Source organism: Netta rufina (assembly GCF_964035555.1).
Source record: "Netta rufina genome assembly, chromosome: 20".
Taxonomy (NCBI): Eukaryota; Metazoa; Chordata; class Aves; order Anseriformes; family Anatidae; genus Netta; species Netta rufina.
Window position 1 is genome coordinate 3255433 of NC_140144.1, and position 15960 is coordinate 3271392.

At 44.5% G+C, this 15960-nt stretch overlaps 1 protein-coding gene across 2 annotated transcripts in view; it reads left to right on the forward strand.

The window, feature by feature from the left end:
• Window positions 1-15960, forward strand: part of LOC311217258 (voltage-dependent N-type calcium channel subunit alpha-1B-like) — a gene marked incomplete at both ends in the record, with an annotated part of 280405 nt that overhangs the window by 202415 nt on the left and 62030 nt on the right. For both annotated transcript variants that reach the window (XM_084299168.1, XM_084299169.1), the window contains 5 exons: window positions 7179-8000; window positions 9239-9453; window positions 11368-11488; window positions 14699-14828; window positions 15819-15878. In XM_084299168.1, the coding sequence (XP_084155294.1) occupies window positions 7179-8000; window positions 9239-9453; window positions 11368-11488; window positions 14699-14828; window positions 15819-15878 (1348 nt within the window). The remainder of the gene's footprint in view (window positions 1-7178; window positions 8001-9238; window positions 9454-11367; window positions 11489-14698; window positions 14829-15818; window positions 15879-15960) is intronic.

Here is a 15960-nt window from a genome sequence, read left to right on the forward strand (position 1 = left end):
CAAAATCACCGCAGCTTAAACCACATTTCTCTATGTGTGAAACCACTTTACCTCTCTTCAGTTGTGTAGAGGCAAATGTAATTTGCATTGTATTTAACATTTCTACATGTATACAGTGTCTGGGCAATAATTTATAATTTCCTATGCAAAACAGGATCGTTTTGACAGATGAGTGTGCGTTTTCTTTTCTGTGGGTATCCCCAGCATTTCCCTCACATTTTTGCAGCAAACACCCTAACTTTGATTAAATGACTGGGCCCCATAAGAGTGTGCCACATGTAAAAGTATCAGCCATCACAGAGCATCGAGAGCCCCCTGAAGCATAAAGGCATCTGAAGGTCTCATACACTCAGTATAAATGTCATGGTTAGAAGTGTATTTTTAATTTTAAATTCAAATAAATAAAGTGGAACCACTTCTCTCAGGTACCTGCAGGTCCTGTGGTCTCCCTGTCCCCGGTGAAAGCCAGCATCAGTCCAAGATGCCTTTATACCGCTCTTTTTTGCCCACTGTGAGTGCTATTGCTGTAATTATATTGAACAGTGGTCTAATTTTTGTGCACAGATGAAAGCTGAACAGTAGTCTAGTCATTTTAAAAAAGCTTTTAAAAGGTGCAAAAAAATCCTGTTCCTTTTCTCCTCTACATAGCTCAAATGGCATTGAAGTCGTGGTGTCGTTAACATCAGTGAGAACCAGGATATGCAAATCCAGCCTTTTGAAAGAACCAAGATTATTTTAAACCCTTCTGAGATAGAGGTTTGGGGGTTTGGTTTCTTGTTTGTTTTTTCCATGTTCTTTCTCTGATAATTTAGAAATTTCCTTAGAAAAATAGGTAAGAACCTAAAAGAAAAATGCCCAAGCTAGTTTCTTAACAAAAAACAAACAAACAAACAAAAAACATAAGGTGAGTCACTTTCTGATGCTAATTCCAGGTTATATGTATAAATATATGCATATATATTATATTTATGCATATATTCATATATAAAACATCATGTTAGAGTGATAGGAAGCACCATGCAGGTGGTGATCTATGGTTGAGTGAAATCCTTCTGTCCTTAGGAAAACATTAAGCTGAAAGCAGCAAAACTTTTGCTACGTTAACACCGGGAAGCTTGGATGAACTCTGCATCACTGCAGAGCTGTATGAAAACAGGCAACACAGCAGCTGTCAAATACTAAGCGGCAGCAGATAATTTCTACTGCTCAGAGGAAATCATGGCCATGGACACCCCATGGGAGTGGTAATGAAACAGCAGAGCTTTCCAAACTTTTGTTCAGATGCATTTTGGAAACTTTCTGCCTCTATTCTGGCTGAAGGCACCAGCTGAAGGGCTTGATGCTGCAGTGGCACCAGGCTTGGTCCTCCTCGAGCGTCCCAGATTTTTCCTCCTGCTGGGACCAATTACCTGTGGTCAGCAGGGGCATCAGCAGCTTATTTGTGGCTTAGCAAGTTTTTCTCAGTGGTCTCAGCTGTCTTAATGCTGCTTAGCTGACTCCTTACTTAGTGAGTTTTTAGGAAATCCTCTCTCAGACATTCACCTGTGGTGGCAGATCCTGCAGGGCTGGCCGGCTGGTGGAGGGAAGCCTTTCTCTGGCCCAGACTTGACCTGCTACCAAAGGAGCTCCTCCCAGGGGATGGGGTGAAGCCAGCCTGCAGTCACAGTTCTCGGAATTGTCTAAAAGAGCAGGTAAAGGAAGTAGAAATTCTGTCTGAGGGTGACAATATTAAAAAATAATAATAATAAAATAAAAAATATATATGCATAAAAATGTTGAATTTAGTGAACTTTCTTGATCTAGGAAGTTATGTCTATAAGAGTTTGAAAGGCATTTTAAGTTTCACCAGCAAGTTTCTGAATATGAGGGCGTGATATGTGGCCGGTATTATATTAAATCTAGGTCATATTCAAAATTTAGTTTTTCTAGCTAAAGAACTTAAGAAGAAACATTATGAAAGAAGATAGTTTCTTTCTGAGAAACTGAAATATCAGAAAATCTAATATAATCTAATATATACAAAGAGAAATCAAATTCAAGAGTAATACAGGGAGAGACAGGACAGTGTTTTCCATGTTCATCCTTGGTAATGGTGTTTCTGCGATGCACACTGCCCCATCAGCTCAGTGGGAGAGCACAGTGCGTTTCTCAAGAGAGCCCAGGCAGGAAATATGGCTCATAAAGAAGAAAAGATGCTAAAGCATCCAAGCAGCAACTCCCAGGGTCATGGGCAAAGCAAATTGAAATGCTAGCAGTGACTTCATCTGAAAGAAAATTGTTTTATCAAACCGGAGAGAAAACCTTCTCCTTCACATGTGCCCACCCCAGATTGAAATGCTTCATTTGTATTTTCCAAGTGGAAAATTGAAACATGGTGAAAATTCTCTAAATTTATGGACAGAAAATACAATTTTTAGCTGAAAGGGTTTTTATATCACATTTTTTTAAACTATATTTTAACAAAAAAAAATCCTTTCATCTGTAATCAGAATGTATTCTTTCATAGCCACAATCTAATATGTAGGTATTTTAAACATAAAATTAGTACATTCATAGCCAGTTTTCGTTCATTATTTACTAAAGCAAAATTTTAAATATTGCATTCATGTAGCTGATTAAACCAGTAGGTCTGGGAAGCAAAGTGCCATTAACTAAAGCTGTGATTTTAAAAGGTTATGATAACAAAATCTTTAATCATTAAGGAATACCCTAAGATTAGAGTATGTTTAAAAATATGCTTTGCTTTCTTTAGTGATCTACACAGTTACTGGCTGCATTTTTTATTTGTGCCAATATTAGTCACTGATTCATTAATATGAATTCTATTTCATTCTACAAGAACTTCATGGTTTTCTTTCTAGCCCCAGGATTTTACTGCTGGCTGCTTAATCCAAACAGAAACAATGGAGCTTCTCAGAGAAGCATATTAGCAGAAGTATCTACTACAACATTACAAGCCCAGAGGACCTGAAAACTGAGTGCATTGTCAGCACCCCTTTATACAGTTTGAAATATTCTGTACACAGAAAATAGGGATGACAAAAGTTGTAAAGAAAGTGGATTAACATTAAGCTTTGCACAGTGCCGGTAAATCAGAGATGATCAATGCCATTTTCTTAATGAATTCAGAAGAATTTTAAGAAGCAAACAGCAGGATTTAGGATAAGGAGGAGATGGAATCATAAATAGTTGTCTTTTGTGGAAAGAAATATTTGTTATCACAGTCTTTTTTTTTTTTTTTTTTTTTTTTTTTCAGTTTGGATATTTTACAGACAAGTCACGCCATGCTGTGGCACATCATGCTTTGTACCGTAGGTGGCTTGTGTCTGCCCCAGCTCATGCAGCATTTAATAATTCACTGAACCAAGCTCTGGAGGAAGCAGCGGAAATCTTTTTGCCCCAGTTCTGTGTTTCCATCTCTTCTGTGGTTCTTTGCGCTGTGTGATAGGCACCACATCCTCACAGGCAGGCGGTTGTAACCAGGTTTTGTTGTAAGGTGACGTTCCTGTTGTGCCATAAATAAGTTAAAAAGCTCTCCTCTGAGGAGATGTACAGCAGAGCAACAGGAGAGAAGAAGCTGTCACACGTGTCCACATTCAGTTGCTGTGGGAACTTGTAGAAAGCAAGAGTCAGATAAATGTAATTGGACAAGCAGGCGACACGTTCCCTCCAGCTGCTGCCGCTTTCTCTCTGAAAAGCCCTGAACACGGTCCCCAGAGGGACCCGCCTGCTCCACTCCTTTACATCCATTTCCTACAGCAGCCTTTATGCGTGCTGTCACTTGCTCCTGATGTTCTCGACTCGTATGAAAGCAATAATGAGCTCACAGGCACGCCTCACGTTTTCCCGATTGATTGATATTTTACTGCACTTTATACATTTTCCTTTTTTTTTTTTTTTTTTTTTTTTTTTTTTTTTTTTATATGAGTGGGAGAAGGAGTTTTCATATAGCAAGAAGACGGGATGCAGTCCTTACTTCTGAGCCTCCTGCTCTCTGTCTTGTTAGTGACCAAAGCCAGTGGGTGGCTGCGTGTCGTAGTCCTTTGGCAATCACCTCCATTACCTGTGTCAGTGTTAAGGATGTATCTCACTTCCAGATGTGCTGAGAAATCTGAAATATCTGTATCTATTTTAAGGCAGTGGTTTTACCAAAATAGGCTTAGTTAACATGTGCATTGCTCGGTTGCTCCAGGTTCTCAGTGATGTGTGCACCCAGCAGCAACTTCACCTGTCAGCTAGCCGTGAGCCAAGTACAATGGAAGCTGTAGCACCCCAGAGAGAGCTTTGCTTTTAAGGCTGATTTGTGTTCTTAGGGTAAAGGAAACACAATGAAAAAGTTACCCTGAAGTGATAAATCTTGTGTCAGAGCAAACCATTCCTGCGCTTGTAGGCAAATGACCCAACCCTTGAGAGAGAGGCTCTGAAATCTCCTGTGAGCATCTGGTTTTCAGAACTAAAATTTAGTAAAAGCCAGAAAATCTCTGAAGCTGCAGATGTGTGCGCATTTTGGAGGGATTTTATAGGCTTTGTCCAGAAGTCCTATCACCTCTCATGGCAGGGAAGGTCACAAGTCCCCGTCCTGAGCACCTCCTCTCTCACCATGTCCAGCCTGATTTCAGACTGGGCTCAGTGCAGGCACTGGTGGAAGGGCAGTGTCCAGGACAGCTGCCTGATGACCCCTGGCTTTGCTTTGAGTCTGTGCAGGGAGGCTGAGAGCTTTGCATCCCACCCCAGCCTGGTGCCTGCATGTGGAGCAGGAGATTTTGCTCTTGATTTGGGAAGAAATTGAGGGTCTCAGCCAGCACAAAGGCAGTTTCCCAACTCTAACTGAATTTGTTGTTCCTAGTTATCACTGCAGTGTTGGCAGCTCGCTCTGGATGTTCAAGGTGCAAAATAGAAGCCTGTCCTCACCCCCAGGTTCTCTCATTTTCAAGTGAGAAATGTCCCCAAAGAACAAATTTGGTTGGTGGCTACACACAGCCTGTGCTCAGGGAGCTCGGACGTGCACATGCTCAGAGCCAAGCCGCCTTTTTTCCTGGGCTTCTGTGTTAAAGAGGAGGCTTTTGTAGGTTTTCATAGTCCAGATTGGTCTGGTCCGGCTAGATCTGGAGCAGAGCAAGGCACCCATCCACTTTGGAGGACATGTGAGATATCCTGGGGCACCCACACCAAGCAGCTCCATCTCTGATCTCAGCTGACGGTGCAGAGCTGTGACTGCAGAACACCTCTTCCCGTGGGAAATCCTTGCATGGGACAGCAGGTTTGGGCAGTTAGAGGAGACTTTGCATGTTACCCATTAATTCCCTTTAAAATCAAGTAAATCTGCTGATGGTTGATAGTGATTGGACCTTTCACAGGACTGAATCCCACCAAAAATACCAGGTTACTGCCAGTTGTTCATCTCCTGTTGCTGGGGACAGCCCGGGGGTGCTCTCCCCTGTGAGCAGCCTCCCTCTGTATGATGTGGGGAGTTGGGTGAGTGGGGTGCTGTGTCCCCAGCACTTTATGATATTATTTGCATTTAGAGCTGTGATTTTTATCACCCATTCTTCTGCTGTGATGTAAATGGGGCACTCAGCTGATGGAGAATTGATCCAGGATGTACCTCCTGGGAACAGGGGGCTTAGATTTGTAGTTTCAGTGCTAAGCTCTGCTCTCTCTTCTGTCTGGGTTAAACCAGATTCATTCACAATTCCTGGATGCCCTCATCCCATTTTCAGTGAACATTTAAGTAGGTTTTTACCTTTTTTAGCAGAACCGGGGAACAGCACCCTCAGTGAAGAAAAAAAAAAAAAGGAAAAAAAAAAAAACAGCAAAGCATCTGAGATGCAAAGCCTTTCTGACAGCTCCCGCTGTGCTCTGTGAGCCCATCTGAATGCTGCCTCCCCGGGGTCCGAGCACGGCGACAGACCCTGACACTCTGAATCAGCACGCACGCACGCAAAGGTTGCCTTCTGCTATTGTCAGGGGAGCCCACAAAGTACGTAAGGAAGCTGCGTCTGCCTCCCTATCCCCACAGCCTTGTGGGGCGTGTGTGGAGCAGAGGAGATTCGTGAGCCCTGTGCAGCCCCTCTGGCTGCAGAGGTCAGGCTAATGCGTAGCAAATGGAGATGTCTGAGCAGCTCGGTGGAAGGAAAATGATTTTCCTCTCTTTTGTTAGAAGTAATTTCATTAAGAAAGAAAAAAGGTGCCAACTTCAACCAGGCTAAATCCAGAACTCCCCCCCCATGGAAGCCAGGGGGTTTACTTTGATTTTATGGGAAAGCAGAATTTGCAGATATTTGATTTACAATGTTTAGGAGGAAAGGAGAACAGGCTTCTCTTCCTGCAGTGGCTGGGTACGTGACACATTCACGTGTGGTGGTCAGAAACTGGGTGCTGTGCCAAAAAAATCAAAGCATTAAGGCATTGACAATGGGGGTGTTCTCACTGTAGTAGGTAACAGAAGGAAAGCAGTAAGTCTCTCCAGGGGATAAAGGTGCTTGTCTGCATCTACGTGTGATCCCCAGTCCCTGGTACGCAGAACAGTTTTCCTTCCTTACTTGTACTTCTCCAGGCTCCTGTGATGCTTGGGCTGGATGCCCTGGGTTTGGAGCAATGTCCCCTGCTCTGTCAGGGGCTGTCCTGCCTGCAGAGGGACACCTCTGGCTGCAGGGGCTGGTGGTAGGGCCCTCAGGGGCAGGTTTCATCTCCCCTTGCTCCTCCTGTCACTTGTTGGACACTAATTTGCTCATCCAGACGTTTCCAGGTGGACAGAAAGGTGCTGTGATTTTTTGGGGAAGCCCTGCAGGCTATTTAAAAGCTCTGGTTGTGCGATACAGTTTCCGTGAGTACTGACTTTAACCCTCCAAACTATGCCTGAGGTGTTCAAGGGGGATCATTGCCTTTCAGAAAGCAAGACGATCCTTTCCTGAGGGCCTGTTTCATAGTGCCTAAAGCGTGTGGGGGCAAACTAACACGGATGATCCTGCTGGCTTTCCCTGCTCATATTCTCCGCCAGCCATTCTCTCTCCATTCCTATAACTTCTTTGGCTCTACCCTCTAACACCCTGTCTCAGCTGAAAATTTCCTTTTTTTTTTTTTTTTTTTTTTTTTTTTGTTGGTGGGGGAGGGTGGTTGATTTCTAGGGAACTGGTGCAAAGTTTGATACTAACTTTCCCTCTTCCTCCCCTCCGTAGCAAGCAGCAGAACTCCTCCAAATCCAAGTCAGTCTGGGAGCAGAGGACCAGCCAGATCCGGATGCACAATTTCCGAGCCAGCTGCGAGGCGCTGTACAACGAGCTGGATCCCGAGGAGCGGGTGCGTTACGCCACCACCCTCCACATCCGTCCCGACATGAAGACGCATTTGGACCGGCCGCTGGTGGTGGAGCCGAGGGGCGAAGGGAGGAACAACATCAGCAAGCTGAGCCCCGGGGACGTGCAGGAGGTGGAGCAGAGCAAAGTCAGCTCTGCCGATGGAGCAGAAGCTCCACGAAAGCATCACCGGCATCGGGATAAGGACAAACTGGGAGAGCAAGAGAAGTGTGATGTGACCAAGGAGGAGAACGGGGAGTCCGGCACCAACAGCAAGGAGGAGAGGCACCGGCAGCACAGGAGCCGCAGCAAGGAGGTGGAAGGGTGCAGCAAGGAAGGGAAAAGTGACCGCACCAGGGGCCAGGAAGGCGGAAGGAGGCACCACCGCCGAGGGTCGGTGGAGGAAGGTGCCGAGAAGGAGCACCGTAGGCATCGGACTCACCGGCACTCTGCTGAAAGGCAGGGCAAGGAAGGCAACGGGACGATCAACGGGGCCCGGGGCGAGCGGCGTTCCCGACACCGAGGAGGGTCGAGGTCTGGGAACCGGGAAGGAGAGCCCTGTTCCAAGGGTGAGAATGGAGAAGAGCCTCACAGACGGCACAGGTTCAGGAACAGGGCGCTGTCGACGTACGATTCGGTGGAGAAGGAGAATGGGGAGAAGGAGGGGGAGGCTGGAGAGAAGGAGCACCGGAATCATCAGCCCAAGTAAGTGAGCAGTCAGACACGTCCCTGTGGTAGCTCGGGGGCTGTGAGAACCCAAATGCCTTTCAGAAATCAGGTTATTCCCCTCCCTGCGGCATTCCCTGCTGTTCTTGAACTTATGGTGGTTACTGCTGTAACCTGCAGTTTCATTTTGCTTAAATCAGTAACAAAAGAGGCTCCCAAGGATGATTCTGATCCGTGTTGGCCCACAGAGTGGCTCAAGGTTAAGGCAGGAAATTATCCTTGATCTCAAAACCAACAGACACACTAGGACAAGTAGTCTGCACAAGGCAGAGAATTTCACGGCCTCTGAAGGAACCTGGGGTTTCTGACATACTTTTAAATGGAATCCAGTCTGTCCTATAGTCTTTTAGGCTTTCTCTTTTCTAATGCTGAGCCTTTGGGCTGCATCACCAGTTGTTACAGCACTTGGCCGTGAGGGAAGCGGCTTCTTCCATTAAGAACAATGATGTATCCCAGTCTGCTTAATTCTTATGTAAGTCAAGTGAGAAAACTAGTACTGGTGAAGCATTTAGTGTAGTTAATAAAGGAGGATAGATTGGCTTTTCAGCTTCATTAATGTGATGGAAAAGAAATTTCACTGGGATTCCTTAGAATAGAGTTCATGTCAGCATGTAGAGCTGTGAGTGGCGTTGAGATAATCATTTTCCTGTCTATATTATCTTCCTTTCAGATGGATATCAAAACACTTTGCATACTGTTTAGTTTGATCATGTGCCCAAGCTCACTTTCCTCCTCACTGAAATATCGCTGCTGCTGCAGAGGAATAGCTGCAGAAGCCATTTGCAACAACATTACAAAGTGGTTCAGGATTGGAAAAGAGAGTCACCAAATTTAAATAAGGCCTCAGGAGAACATTTAAGCAGCAGAATGTCAGACTTCATTCAGAAAGCAGCTGACGCTGGAGAGCTAATGACACTGCTATATGCAAGTGCCATGTGGTCCGTACCCAGGAACCTCGGTCCCAAGTCTCATTAAATAGAATAAAGTTACTTTCAGTGACACAGTTCCTCTTAATGTTGTGTTTGGATGTTGGTTCAGAAGCTCTTGGAGGTAAAAGTCGCATACTGTGCTTTCAGTAAGTTTTCCTACAGTATGTGAATTTTCTGCAAAGCACTTCCATGTAGAAAACAGTCGAGCAAAACCTACCAAGAGCTGCGGCATATGTTCTATGAGCCTTTGTCAGGCCATATTTATTCAAATTTGCTTTTCTGCCTTAGGGAGAACCAGTGTGAGATCGAGGCTAGCGGAAGCGTGAGCGTCCCCGTGCACACCCTTCCCAGCACCTACCTGCAGAAAGTGCCGGAGCAGCCAGAAGATGCCGACAACCAGAAGAACGTGACGCGCATGATTCAGCCACCTCTGGACAAAACCACCACTGTGAACATCCCCGTGACCATCACTGCCCCGCCGGGAGAAACCACTGTCATACCAAGTGAGTGCCTTTGTCTGCTTGCTCTGAAATTGCCAGAGAAGAGCTGTTTGTCCAAGGCGCTACCTGCGTACAGTGTGCGATGGTCTGTACTGGCCACCAGCATCCTTGTGGTAGGACGGGAGATCTTGGTGTTAAAACAGGCTCTATGGGTCATGCAGAAGGGTCACCTGGTGGCTCTGGAGAACACCTCAAGGTTTCCTGCAGATGGCTCACCCAGAGCACACCCATGTTATGCATGACCCTCACGGGTCAGCTGGAGATCAGAGAGAATAAAGAGCAAGAAGGACCACAAAGTGCAGTAACTGAGAGCTCTGCAGCAAAATAAGCAACTTCTTCCAGCAGGCCTTGCTGTGAGCACAGGATTGGGTCCTCTGTGTTCCTCTGCTGCCATGCTGCAAGCTTCTAGTGCACCAGTGCTCTGCTGGGGTTCTTCTGGTGCCCCAGGGACCTGGCTGGTCTCAGGCAAGGGACGAGGGAGGCAATGGTGTTGTGTTAGAGCCCACAGACTGAATTTGGTCTTCTTGGTTTATTGTGTTGCCTGACCATGGAACAGCAGGTCCTTCATGGCTGTGCAAGCTTCACAATGCCTGTTGTGTGACCCTGCTGCTTTGGGTGCTTGCAGGCTGCATAATTTTAAAATCTCTCCTCTTAAGGAGAGGCACAGTGTGAAATTCAGGAGGTCCACCTTAGGATGTGGGCTGTCAGGACTCTTCTTTCAAGGGGCACAGCCGAGAGCTAATGGTTTCTCTACGTGATTTTCCACAGCATTGTCAGTTACACAAGACTTGCCTGTCTTTTTTTTTTTTCTTTTCTTCTTAAATGGTAATTTTACTCAGTTGCAGCGCTGAGTTCCCATCAATCACAATTTATCAGACTCTCTCTTTCCTGGCCATTTCCTGTGTATCTGGCTTGAGATACAGTAAGGAATTATTGAACATGTCACTCACACGCAATGAAATGTCATTTTGTTACAAAACAAAATAAAAAGTAATAAAAAACCTTCATCCAACAGATTATAAGTGGGTGGGGGTTTGGGATGCTAGGTCCTGTGAATTAATAGACAAGTGTATCTATCTGTCTAAGAAAAGAATTTGCAGCAGCATAAAATGTTTTCTAGTTCATATATTGAGCATTATCTTAAGTAAATTAACTTATAAACCCACTGCAAGTAAACTTATAATGGAAATTATAGGATGTATTTCTAACCTTCTGGGACTGAGATTCAGAACAATCTTCTGAAATGGGATTCTGTAAGTTAAAAATCTGTTGTGAGATGGAGCTTGACACCTTTTGTACATGGGGAGCTCTGCCAAAACTGGGGTACACTATGCAGGCATGGAGCTGGGTGGTCCAAGAAGTCCTTTCCAAGCCTCTGCTCCTAGTGCTGGAAGGTTCAGCAGTCTTAGTCTGAGAATTATTAAAGCTCATCTATGAATTTGCTTTTTTACATGTTCCCAAACCAATTCTGCTACTGGTCCATAGGAAAAGATTCAGAATTATGGGGTTGGTTAGACTTACTGTCTTTTTTTCTTTCCAAGGATCCCTAGCTGATCTTCTCTCCCTAGTGGTTTATGATATTTGGAAAGGAATTCCATCCCCAGTTGGCAGATCTTGTACAAATAAATGCAAGGTTTCTTTGTCTCCACTGGGCATCTTCATTTCCTGGCCATTTCTGATATATTGCTCATCAGTGCAGCGGTTAAGGAGTATAATTGCAGTGTATATCATACTGTAGTAAATAGCAGTGATAATAATCAAATGATTGTTCATCACATTTAATCAACATATTCAAAGGCTGTTTTCTATCCCAGCTGCATTGTTTGCATATCCAGCTGTTGCAGGCAGCCTGCTCCATGAAGAGTGGAGATGCATTTTTAACTCTCTTGTTTCTGTTTCCTTGAATTCGCATTTCAGTGAACAACGTTGAGTTTGAAAGTAAAACAGAGGAGAAGAAGGACGTTGATGACTTGACAAAAAACGGGCCTAAACCAATCTTGCCTTACAGTTCCATGTTCATCCTAAGTCCTACAAACCCGTAAGTCCTTTGACTCTATAATGCTGCTCATCGGTTACGTGTACTTCAGGCATGGGTATTCAGACAAATATCATTAGCTTGATCTTCACCTCTGCCTATCAAACGCTTTGGAAAGATAAAAAAGCTTATAAAAAATAAAAGCTTATGTAGGCTGCAGACCAGATGCTGCTGTTCAGCTCAGCTTTTCTAGGGGAATAAATTGCCGGTATAGGGAAGAGATGGTTTAGGCAGTCCCTTCCTACCTGCCCTGCTGATGGTCAGGTGTGCAATTCTGTGTTCAGTTACAGATCACTGAAGGAAATGTGCCTGCCAAAGGGGGGGACATGGGGCACCACTGGGAGAAGAGGTTACCTGGAGGAGCAGGCTATGGGGTGGTTTTGATGGCAGTAAATCCTTGCAGGATCCTCAGCTGAAATTCATGCGCTTTCTGTCGTAGCACCCCGGCATCACTGCTAACTTTGAACTCCTGGGAATGCGTGAATATTTTTCATTTGCTAAGGCTGAGAGTACGGCTTGTGGGATATGTTGGGATTACAGCATTTCTTCTGCTTCAGGCATCTCTGCCTCATGGGGAGCTTTGTACTCAAAGCCTGTAAATAGAGAATATGTTGCTTTGAAGGGCTACAGGACTAGATGAGTGCAGCAGGGGCTATGATAATTGTAGCGTAAAGGCCTGTGAGTCACTTAAAGCAGTAACTTAGGGCAGCAGAGGGTGTCTGAAACTTCTGCCAGCCCAGATATCTGCTAGGAGCAGACATGATCATTTCTCTCTGGCCGAGATAGATGTGTTGCTGGTCCTAGATGTTCTCTGAGGCTGTCCTCTGCTCACTCAGGCTCCTGAGGTGGACTCAGGTCCTTCCTTTGGCACCTGGACTCAAGGGAATTGAGGCTGGCTCCCTGCCATCTCCTGCTGGGGGCTGTGATGTCCTGGCTGCCTGTGCAGTCAGCGGAGTAAAACTGGGGCCGCTCAGTGCACTCATCTTTGACATCAGAAATGCATCTGTGGTGGGGTGGGGGCTGTGGTCTGGCACCCCTGCACAGCAGGCTGAATGAATCCCTTCTTTAAATGCAAGTGCCTACAATGTAATTCAGGCTACAGCCCTATGTGCTTCAGGATGCTACAGCTATGAGTGTGTGGGCAGGCAGAGTTTGTCAGCAAGGGAAGCTGGAGGCTCTCTGTTAATGCCAGATGTTATATGAGGGAGAGTGACCCCAAACTGCTGCTAATCTAATCTCCAAAGGAAATGAACCGACCCACGGTGTAATAGAAAATTAAACTTCCTGCAGCAGACTTGAATTATGGAGCTTGGGCCACATCTGGTTGCATAAGGAAACAGTATTTCCCCATTGTTTGGTAACTCAAGTCTTTTTGTTGTGACATGACAGCTAAAAATGAGTGTTACTTGCAAAAAGGTTGCTGTAGGGAGCACTGACAACAGGAAGCTAGGTGGCCCCAAGCCCAGCGAGGCTTTGTCATTTTGTACACGTGCTTGTCTTTTCTCATCTTGTCCTGAGCCTCATCATCAGGATTTGGTGGTAGTTGAATTTTCTTGCCTGTTTCTCCAGCACCTCCACACAGTGTAAATGTGTAATGTGAATAGTAAACGGCCATTGAAAAAAAAGGTTGACTGGAGGAGGGGTATTATAACATAGGGCCAAAGGGAAATGATAACAGAAAGTCCAAACTCTAAGGATGTCAAAATTTTGTTTCTCTTTTTCTGGGCAAGGTGCAGACCCAGCTGTATCCCCTCAGGTGTTCTGGCTGGAGCTAACTTCTCGAGAGAGGTCTTTCTGCTTTCTCATGAAACCTTGTTGCTAAGTTTTTCACCACATCTATTTCTAAATATCTCCTCTCCAAACTCCACTGAGGATGCACGACCCGGGTGCTGCTAGTGGGCAAAACAGCTGTGGGAAACATTAACAAAATGTATTCCTTTCAAAGTGCCACCCACCCTCTTAAAACACACAAGAATTAATACGATTTCTCAAGCACCACTGGCAGTTTACTAATGCTTCCGCTTCTCATTGCTTGTTACGAATGATGAAGATCTCAAAATAGGCACTTGTTATTTCTTCGCTGAATTGAGTTTGATGCATGATTTACAGTTACAAACGCTGTCAAAAATGTTGCTTTTCATTTCTAGGGATTCACAGAGCACATAGATGATAAACCTCTACAGTCAGGTGGATAACCAAAACTAAGGCAACAACAAAAGCGCTTTTCTTTATGTTATTTCATACCAAATCTGTTTCCTTGGTATTTGTAGCTCTTTTTCATTCTGCATCCATTAGTAATCCAGAGAAAAAGAATATATAAGTAGATGTGAAAATTGAAATTTAATCCAACTGTTCAGGTATTTGGCTAGAGAAAATGCAATACAGTAACTGAATTACATTCTCAGATAACAAGGTTGTTGGTTAGTTACACATATAATTTGATTCTGGGGCAGAACCTAAGTCCTTTTTTCATCTGACAATGCAAATATCTCCGTGTTTGGAGTGATATATTTGTGAACTGTGTTCAGATAGAGAGCTATTAGCTGAAATTTATGAATAGTTTTGCATTGCTTAGAAAATGAAGCATTTGTCACTTTTGTTGAATACAATTTGTGAAGCAAAATATTAGGTTAAAGTAATCAAATATACTACTGTAAAGTATTTGTCCAGCTTATAAAGAATGGCTTAGAATAAAGTGCAGTCAGAGGTACTTGGGAAGAGAGCTTAGTAGAAATAATAGTCATAGATACAAAGCCAGTTTCTGCTAAGAGTCTCAAAGTACATAGCATATATCAATTTCAAAGGGACTATTTGATACTGTAAGGATTTCAAAACTAGTTCTGAACTCACGGGACTTCTGCCTGTGAGCTCAGAGTGAATAGGTTTAAGGGGCATGTAAGTATAATTTGTAGAACTGAGTCCGAATACTCAAAGCTCTCAATGTCTTGTGACAGACACATGTTGTTGCTTTGTGGAAGGGGCAGAGACCAGTGCAGATATGTCAAATGTCTTGCCTTAAACCTCACCGCAGATCTGATGCAAACCTGAGATTAAAGCCATTAATCCTGATTTTTATTCTCTTACCATTATTGTACTAGCAATCCTAAAGGTGATATTCCTGTTGAACGTTGTCCTTCTGCCAATCTTCTGTACTGCTGCAGTGCTTGACTTTTCAGCACCTGCAGAAGTCCTCCCACGTGCTTTTGTTTGCAGGATTCGGCGTCTGTTCCACTACATTGTCAACCTGCGCTACTTCGAGATGGTCATCCTCATAGTGATAGCCCTCAGCAGCATTGCCCTGGCTGCAGAAGACCCTGTCCAAGCTGAGTCACCGAGGAATGATGTGAGTGCTGCATGGCATGGCCAGAACAAAGTTGTTCTGCTTCTGCCAGCGGTTACACACGTGGCACATCCATCCTCATCTCACGAGGAGAGCACGGTGCACTGGCGAGTGGGTGATCTGGGGGCGAACCTACAACCTACAATCTATAATAATGATCTAGGATAAGTAGAAAATCTATTCATCTGTGGGTATTGAGCCAAACTCAGGCACCTCATGTTATAAGAAGAGGGCGTGTGCCACCTTTCAGGTGGGCGCCCGCAGCCCGGTAGCACTGGTCCGTGAAGCAGATAGCTGGGTGTCTGGCCTCAAGAACAACCACAGGAGGACATTGGGCCATTAGGTAGACACCTGAGGGTGTGTAGGGCTGGAAGTTAAGTACAGAAATTGCATCGTGCAGTTGCCTAATTTTGGATTATTTCAATGTGGGTAGCTGTGGTATGTAGCCAGCTCTGAATCTGGTCAGTATGAGCTGTTTCCAGAGGAGGATTGAGGAATCCCGATAGCAGTAATGAGCCAAAGTATCTACAAGCTATCTTTCTTCCTCATCCTTAATAACTGTGCAATGAGCTTTAACAAAAGGATTTTATCACTCTTACATTCGCGATGTCTTTAATAATGCTATCATCAGTTACAGCAGAAAACCCCATACTGCTACACAGATGCCGGCAAATAAGCTCTCTAGGAAAAAGATACTGGAATATTCTGATATTCAATACCCATTTTGCCTTATTAGTCCTGCCATGTATGCAAGTGTACTGAAGCAACCCATGGGCAGACTTCGTGCAGTCTGGAAAGGACTGGGAAAAATGTTGGTGTTTAAATTAGATGATTCAAGTGTGTGCCTAAACTATTTGACAGCCTCCCATGAGATGACATTTATCCACTGACACTGGGGCAAGAAGACTATTGCTAGAAGAAACATTTTACACTTTTCTCATGTGCAGATCATTTCAGTGTGTGGTCTAATACTCATTTCTCTTTCCAATTTAGGCTCTGAAATACTTGGATTATATATTTACGGGTGTTTTTACCTTCGAGATGGTGATCAAGGTAGGAGTTTTTCCAAAAAGAAGTGTTTATGTCCCCCGTCAGATCCATGCTCATCTATTTCTGGGAACCTGCAGAAAGAGGG